This window comes from Oryctolagus cuniculus, chromosome Y, assembly GCF_051225735.1.
Source record: "Oryctolagus cuniculus isolate XC-2025 breed Fujian yellow rabbit chromosome Y, ASM5122573v1, whole genome shotgun sequence".
Classification (NCBI taxonomy): domain Eukaryota; kingdom Metazoa; phylum Chordata; class Mammalia; order Lagomorpha; family Leporidae; genus Oryctolagus; species Oryctolagus cuniculus.
Window position 1 is genome coordinate 22,348,928 of NC_142889.1, and position 8,936 is coordinate 22,357,863.

The window sequence follows — 8,936 nt, forward strand, 5'->3', positions numbered from 1 at the left end:
TTATTGAATGTTCTACTCTCTAGGGGACCTGATGAAATACCAGCTGGAGAGAAACCTCATGGACCTAATGTCACTGGGAACTCACTCCAATACTTGGAACATCTTAGTCAACATCACCAGATTCAGAATATACAGCAGGCTTTTGAACACAGTGGCCAAGGGAAATGCTATAACAGGAAGAGACTATCCTTTGAATGTGAGAGGATTTGTGTGGAACACACCTCTAATAAATCAACTGTCATTTCAGGAAACAAAACTCTGGTTGAAAGTAAAAATTTCCATAAAAATGTCTATCTCAGTAAATATCAAAAAGCAGGAGAGAATCTCCATGGATCTTTTGAGTATGATGAATCTCTGAATTACAAATCAGATCTTACAATGTATCAGAGAACACATATGGGGAAAACTGTCCATATATGTAAGCACTGTGGGAAGTCTTTCAGCTGTAAATCCTGCCTTACTATCCACCACAGAACTCACATAGGGGAAAATCTCATTGAGTGCATTGAATGTGGGAAAAGCATCTACCAGAAGTCAGACATCACTGAAGACCAGAGCATTGCCACAATGGAAAATCTTCATGAATGTAGTGAGTGTGGAAAAGCCTTTTATCAGAAGTCATATCTCGTTAAACACCAGAGAATCCACACAGGAGAGAAACCTTATGAATGTAAGATATGTGGGAGAGCATTTTGCCAGAATTCACAACTTAGTACACATCAGAAAATTCACACAGGGGAGAAACCTTATGAGTGCAATGAATGTGGAAAAGCCTTTTATCGGAAGTCACATCTCGTTATGCATCAGAGAACTCACACAGGGGAGAAACCTTACAAATGTAATGAGTGTGGAAAAGCCTTTTCCCAGAGTTCAGTCCTCAATAAACATCAGATAATTCACACAGCAGAGAAACCTTATAAGTGAAATATATGTGGAAAAGCCTTTCGTTGGAAGTCAAGTATCATTATACATCAGAAAATTCACACAAGGGAGAAATCTCATGAATGCAATAATTGTGGAAAACCCTTTTGCCCCAGGACTGCCCTCATTAGCTGTAAGAGAAATCATACAAAGGAGAAACCATGATTGTAACGTGTTGAAAATCATTTTGCCACAGGTCTGCCCTCATTAACTATCAGAATTCACAGAAGAGAGAAACCTTATGAATGTAATATGTGTGGAAAAGCATTTTGCCAGAAGTCCCAACTAATTTTTCATTAGAGCATGCTCACAGGGGAAAAAAAAAATCTTATAAATGCAAAGAATGTGTAGAAACATTTTTTCCAGAATTCAAGGCTCAGTAGTCATAAAATTCACACAGAAGGAAACATTTTCAATTGACTAAATATAAAAAGGACATATTTTCCAGGAATACATGTCAGCATACATGATAGAATTCACACAAAGAAGAAAACCATGATAATGGAATCTTTGTGAACAATTACTTTGACAGAAGTCTTCAGCACACATGAGAGAAATCACAGGAGAAAAGATACATGGATATAGATGAAAATTTTCTACCATAGGCCAGCTGTTATTATCAGAGAACTTACAGAGGAAAATCTCTACACATGCAATGGAAGTGGAAAATCCATTTACTCAAAGGCAATCTTCAGCAAAAATTACTGAATTTTGCAAAGAATGCACTGTATACATGTATTGGATGTGAAAAAATGTTTTTGCAAATCAAACTTCAACAGATTTTAGGGTTTTCACAGGAGGAAGTAACAAGGTATGAAGACCTGCTATATGTTCTTCAAAATCATCTTCCTTTGTGTCATACAACCTGCATTTTTAGCTTCCCTACTGTGAGTAGGACAGTGGAAATGAGCTCTGCTTTCACATGTGAGTGTTAATAAATATTGCCTATAATATTTACTTAAGGTGCCATTCTCATTTACAAAGTTACTTGATGCAGATGTTGTGTTGTCTGCCTATGATTTTCCCCCTACATTATTCTGGTACAGAACAGTGTTATGATCACAGTCACATCACCTCACTCATTTACGAGCCATATGCTCTATTTTTAGCTTTGGATAATGAGTATTTTGCCTAGGGTAGGGAGTGAGTCTCCTGTAGTCATGAGTCTCTGAAGCCAGCAGAATCCCAAACTTTACTTTGTGTATGTCTTCTAGACTGCTGCTTTTTCCAGCTTCTGTGCTTTTCCTACTTCTACTTTTTTATTTATGTTTAATTTTATTTGTTAAACAAGTTTCATGTATTTCATATTGTACATATTGAGAACTATAGTAGGATTCCCTGCATTCTCCCTCCCCCCACAGTACAATCCTTCCTGCCCCTGCATCTGAGATACCCAGTCTTAATTTTACCATAATCTATTTCCAGTATACTTAATGATCATATAGTTAACCCTGCTCTAGGTAAAGGCATTCAACATGTAGTATGGAGAGAGAGAAACAATACAGAACAGAAGTAAAGAAATACTGTTACTCAATGGAAGAAGCAGGGCTATAAACAGTCCTCAGACCTCAAAATGTCTGTTTCACTCCAATACATTATATTTCAACTATTCTATTAGTTACATTGGATCAGAAGAAACATATGGTATCTGTCTTTTTGAGGTTGGTTTATTTCACTAATTATAATAGGTTCTAATTGCAACCATCTTGTTGTAAAAGACAGGATTTCACATTTTTTACAGCTAAGTAGTACTCCATAGTGTATATACACCATAATTTCTTTATACGCTCCACAGCTGATAAATATTTGGGTTGACTCTGTATCTCTGCTATTGTGAGTTGTGTTGCAGTGAATGTGGGGTTACCGATAACTATTTCAGATGCTGATTTCTTTGGTTTGAGTAAATTCCCAGAGAGGGATGTCTGGATCATATGGTATGTCTATATTCAGCTTTCTGATGTTTCTACATACTGTTTTCCACAGTGGTTACACCAGTTTACATTCCCACCAAGCATCAATCAGGGTACCTTTTCCCCACATCCTCTGCAGCATTTGTCATTTGTTTATTTCAGTACTCAAACCATTCTAACTGGAGTGAGGTGAGACTCTGGTTTTGATTTGTATTTTGCTGTTGCTAGTGATCCTGAGCATTTTTCAAAAATGTGTTGGCCATTGGAATTTTCTCTCTTGAGAAACTCATTTTTAAGTCTTTTGCCCATTTATTCATGGGATTGTTTGTTTTGTTGAATTTTTTTAGCTGTTCATAGATTCTGGATGTGAACCTTTTCTCAGTTGCATAATTTGCAAATATTTTCTCCCATTCTATGGGTTGTCTCTTCTGTTTGCTGAGTATTTCTTTTTTATTGCAGGAGCGTCTCAGCTTGATGTAATCCCAGTTGTCAATTGTGGCTTTGATTGCATATGTTTTGGGTGCCTTTTCCAAGCAGTCTTTGCCTGTGTCAATATCTGTAGAGTTTTTCCCATGCTTTCTAATGATGTGGTGGTTTCCAGTCATAGATTTAGGTCTTTGATCCATTTTGAGTGGATTTTTGTTTAAGGTGTAAGATTGCATCTTTTTCAGATTTAGATATTAAGGTGATGCAGGTTTCATAAAAGGAGATTGGGAGGGTTCCTTTCAATTGTTTTGAATAGCTTGAGAAGAATTGAGATTAGTTCTGCTTTAATGTCTGGTAGAATTCAGTGGTGAAACCATCTGGTCTGGGCTTTTCTTTATTGGGAGAGTCTTTATTATTGATTCAGTTTCCATCTTGGTTATTGGTCTGTTTAGGTTTTCTATATCATCATGACTCAATTTTCATAGGTTGTATGTTTCTTGAGATCTATCAATTTCTTCTAGGTTTCCTAGTTTATTGGCATGCATAATAATTTCTGATGACACTTTTTGTTTCTGTGGTATCTGTTATATTTATTTTTTGTCTGATTTTGTTGATTTGGGTCTTTTCCTTTTGTTTATGGTTAGTTGTGCCAATGGTGTGCCAATTTTTGTTTATTTTTTTCAAAAAACAGCTCTTCATTTCACTGTGTTTTTTTTTTGTATTTTTTGTTTCAATTTATTGTTTTTCTAGTTTCTTGGGATGCATAGATAGCTCCTTTATATGGTACTTTTCCAGTTTCTCTATGTAGGCACCAACTGTTACACCAGTTATTACAAACTTTTCCTGTACCGCATATGTTTTGATATGTGTTGTCACCTTCATTTATGTCTAGAAATTTTATTTATTTTTTATTCTGTTACCCACTGTTCTTTCAGCAGCATGTTGTTCAGTCTCCATGTGTTCTATAGGAACACATCAACTAAATACCTTTGCAGTCCTGAGATCTTCCCAAAAAGAACATAAATGTGAGCAGCATTCAAATACCACCCAAAACTCCAACTCATTTGAATATCTGATTAGGAATTGCCTCAGAACCATCCCAACTCTAGAAAGGGAAAACACCCAATCTTGTATTGCAACAATCATTTTCTTCTTAGGTTGCTCACCCTCTTATCTGGGAGTGTTCTGTTCCTTTTATCATTAATTTACTTCTGTTCCTGGAATTTCCTCACATTTGGCAATAGGAAATTGGAGTACAATCTAGTTTTGGAATTCCTTCTTTAATGTAGACACTAGTACAGAGCTTCAGGGTTGTCTGATATGGTAGCTTCAGATTCTGTTTCTCTTTTTCATTACTTTTTCATTATCCTCTCCCTTCCAGGTGACCCTCAGTCTTTTTTTTTTTTTAATCTCTGTGAATTTCCCAACTCACAAAGTTTTTTCTGGCTGGACTCTAACTGGATTTACATTCAATTCCTATCTCATCTTGTGCCCATTCAAAGTGGACACTTCAACCATATGGAAAGGCCATTTCTAGGTGACTGGAGTACAAATGTGATAACAGATGCTCTGTTGGCAGGTCCACCTTTTAAAATTTTTTTAAAGATTTATTTTATCTATTTGAAAGGCGGAGTTACAGAGAGGCAGAGGCAGAGAGAGAGAGAGAGAGTTCTTCCATCTGATGGTTCACTCCCCAGATTGCTGCAACAGCTACAACTGTGCCAATCTGAAGCCAGGAGCCAGGAGCTTCTTCCATGTCTCCCACATGGGTGCAGGGGCTCAAGCACTTGGGCCATCTTCTATTGCTTTCCTAGGCCATAGCAGAGAGCTGAATTGGAAGTGGGACATCTGGGACTTGAACCAGTCCCCATATGGGATTCTGGCACTATAGGTGCCAACTTTATGCATTACACCACAATACCAGCCCCATCTCTACCTTTTTTATTTAGTATCCTGAGGACAGTCTTACAAGTGATTCTCTCCACTTAAAATGCAACAAGTTGAGACACTGCATTGGCCCTGGGCATAGCCCATGGGGATATTCTAATGCTATTCATGAACTGCAAACCTCAAATCCAAAAATAAACATTTTAAGGGAAACCTATGCTTGCATTGAAAATATAATCCAAATAATGGCAAAATTGTAATATTATTCCAGAAAGTGTTGACTTTAAGATCAAAGCATTTTTAGAAACAGAACATTCAGTATTGATAAAGGATTCAAACTATCAGGATGATTTAAGTATTATAAACAGTGTTTGCTGACCCAACTGAATCCTACCGTAAATAAAATTATTTTGGGTAGTGTAATGCGGTAGACAAATCATAGTGGGAGACACAGTCACCTCTCACTGTGGGATTTAGACAGATATCTAATATGTGGACATGCAACCATGTCAATTATTATCATTCAAAGTACAAGCTCCAAATATTTGCTTTTGTTGATTTTTTTTTCCCACCAAGCCAGCAAAGTATAATCCATAAACACAGGAACTATCCCACATTAAAGGAGAAGTTAAATTCTAAGTACATGAGAGTTTGCCAGAGTCCATGCTCTGTACAACCCTGGGAATTATGTGTTGGGTCTATTACTGGTCCCATCCTGGAGCCTCTTTCCAGAAGAGTAGGCTTTTACTGGCTGCAGTAACCACACTTTTCTACATAGAGTCATCTTTGGGTAGTCAGGGGACTTCCAAATTCCAATGAGAATTAGCTCACAAAGGGATGGAAGTGTGTATTTGAGTGAACTTGGGAACATTCTAATAGAGTAAGAGTTAACTGTGTAGTCTCAATTCTGGGTCTCAGTTCTTGAGTCTGCAAACTTCAGGAATGAGATGAGGAAGATGGAAGAGTGAATGGAGATGCTATGATGTATTGTGCAAATTAAAGATTATTTTGATGCAAAGAAACATGAAACTACATGTAGTATTTCATAATATATTTTCACATATACTTATTAACTAGCCCCATATTTTTTTTTTATTTGACAGAGTTACAGACAGTGAGAGAGACAGATAAAAAAGTCTTCCCTCTACTGGTTCACTCCCGAAATGGTCGCTACGGCCGGCGCTGCACTGATCCGAAGTCAGAAACCAGGTGCCTCTTCCTGGTCTCCCATGTGGGTACAGGGCCCAAACACTTGGGCCATCCTCCACTGCCCTCCTGGGCCACAGCAGAGAGCTGGACTGGAAGAGGAGCAACTGGGACTAAAACCGGTTCCCATATTGGATGCTGACACCACAGGCGGAGGATTAACCAAGTGAGCCATGGCACCGGCCCCTAACCCCATATATTTTTAACATTTTTGCATAGTAAACCTATATTTTTGTTCCATTTTCCACAAATGTATTTAACTATGGGAGATATAAACATTCTGTCCATAACCTTACAGGAAGATGCATTTGTTGTGATAATAGTTTGAGCCTTGGTGGGTGGATGTTCATGATGAAAAGCTACAATAGGACAGCAAGAGAAAAACAGGAAACATAAATTCCCAGGGAATGGAGTCACTCACAGACAAGAGGGAGTTGACTCCTGGTGAAAAAAATCTTCACTGGTCATTAGAAGGGCACAGATGGTAGCAACCTCTGCAAGGTTTATCTTTTAGGCATAGAAGGATTCCCATTTTGGGGGGAGTTCAAGAACTATCCCAAGACCTTAAACAATTTTGCAAAACTTAAGCAATATTGAATCTGGAAGACTGTTTTCCAACTTACTCTGAAATCCAGTGGCTTTAAGTGTACATAGCTAGTAAAGCCGATATTGATGTCTATGTTACTGTTGTAGCTCAGGACTCGAGAAGCCATAATGTGGAATTTTGGTCCAAAGATGTGATGAGAGGAATTCTATTGCAAATAGGTTTTAAAACACTTTTCCAGCCGGTGCCATGGCTCAGTAGGCTAATCCTCCACCTTGTGGCACCGGCACACCAGGTTCTAGTCCCGGTCAGGGCACCGGATTCTGTCCCGGTTGCCCCTCTTCCAGACCAGCTCTCCACTATGGCCTGGGAGTGCAGTGGAGGACAGCCCAAGTCCTTGGGCCCTGCACCCACATGGGAGACCAGGAGAAGCACCTGGCTCCTGGCTTAAGATCAACGCGATGTGCCGGCCATAGCACACCAGCTATGGCGGCCATTGAAGGGTGAACCAACAGCAAAAAGAAGACCTCTCTGTCTCACTCTCTCTCACTGTCCACTCTGCCTGTCAAAAAAAAAAAAAAAAAACTTTGCCAAGGGGCCGGTGCTGTGGCACAGTGGGTTAGAGCCTTGTCCTGAAGTGCTGGCATCCCATATGGGTACCTGTTCTAGTCCCATCTGCTCCTCTTCTGATCCATCTCTCTGCTGTGGCCTGGGATAGCAGTAGAAGATAGCCCAAGTCCTTGGGCCCTTACACCCACATGAGACCTGGAGGAATCTCCTGGCTTCGGATTGGCCCAGCTCCGGCCATTGCAGCCATCTTGGGAGTGAACCAGAAGATGGAAGACCTCTCTCTCTCTTTGTCTCTAACTCTCTGTAACTCTGTCTTTCAAATAAATAAATCTTAAAAAAAAACACACTTTGCCAGGACTGGCATTGATGCATAGCAGGTAAAGCCACTGTCTGTGACACCTGCAACCCATATGGGCACCAAGTTGTGTCCCAGCTGTTCTACTTCCAATATAGCTGCTTTCTGATGGTTTGGGAAATGCAGAAGTGCTAGGGCTCCTGCCACTCATGTGGGAGACCTGTCTGAAGTTCCTGGCTCCCAGATTGAGACTGAGCTAACATGCATTGTCACAGCTATCACAGGAGTGAACAGCAGATATAGGATTCCATCTCTCCCTCTAACTCTTCCAAGCAAATAAATCTTTGAAAAACAAAAACTAAATCTTTGACATTCTGATAGACAACATTAGGCTAGTTGTTCTGGCTTTTGAAGTTATTAGTCTAGTCACAAAATCTTTGAATGATGAGGTTTGTATTTGCCAAAATTAATTGCTTTTGGTTGTGATCTTTGGTTCATTTCATGGCTTTCCTTTAATGCTTGGGTCATTTTATTGCAAGTCAATGCATATTTTCAGACCAGAACATGGTGTGCAGCTGCATTTGAAGGATGTTTGCTTTTGGGTGTTGGGTGATGAAGCAGAGACATCAGACATTGGAGGCCATCATATCTGGCAGGTAGAATATTCTAGAGTTCCCAGATTTGGCTCCATCATATATTAAGGAAACCTCAGTAACCATGTTAAGGTTTCTGTTTCCTGTCTCAGTCGCCAAAGTCATAGTTGGCAACTGTGCATGGAAAGATAGGCTTGAGACATGTAGGAGACTATTCCTAAAACCAATTTTACTTTAGTTGTGTGCATCATTGTTCCAAGGAAGCAGTTTCTTGCATCACATACCTTGAGAACTTATGGCCATCATAGGTATTTCAGGGAATACAAAAATTGTGAGAGGAAGTTGTTGAAATCTACAGAGAACAAGTAATTGACACCAGTAATGACAGTACCTCTTGATTTTCATTTTAACTGATTTGGGGCATTAATTTTAAGGGGGCTTTAGTATGTGCTGAGTTTTAAAGTAGCATCATCAAGATTAATCTTCATTTGCAAACATGAGCACATTGCCATCAAAACTCAAGACAAAAAGGTATTAGACATGTCTGTTCTTTTTGACTGTGCCAAATGAATACTTTGAGGAAG

The 8,936-nt window shown here is 39.1% G+C and overlaps 1 protein-coding gene across 3 annotated transcripts in view; it reads left to right on the plus strand.

The window, feature by feature from the left end:
- The window catches only part of LOC149119367 (uncharacterized), a 37,570-nt gene extending 35,701 nt beyond the window's left edge, over positions 1-1,869 (plus strand). For all 3 annotated transcript variants that reach the window (XR_016228591.1, XM_089325044.1, XM_089325045.1), the window contains one exon: positions 24-1,869. Coding sequence is in view for 2 of the 3 variants with exons in the window: in XM_089325044.1 (XP_089181170.1) it covers positions 24-924 (901 nt within the window). In the remaining variant the exon portion in view is untranslated. The remainder of the gene's footprint in view (positions 1-23) is intronic.
- Positions 1,870-8,936: the final 7,067 nt, after the last annotated feature.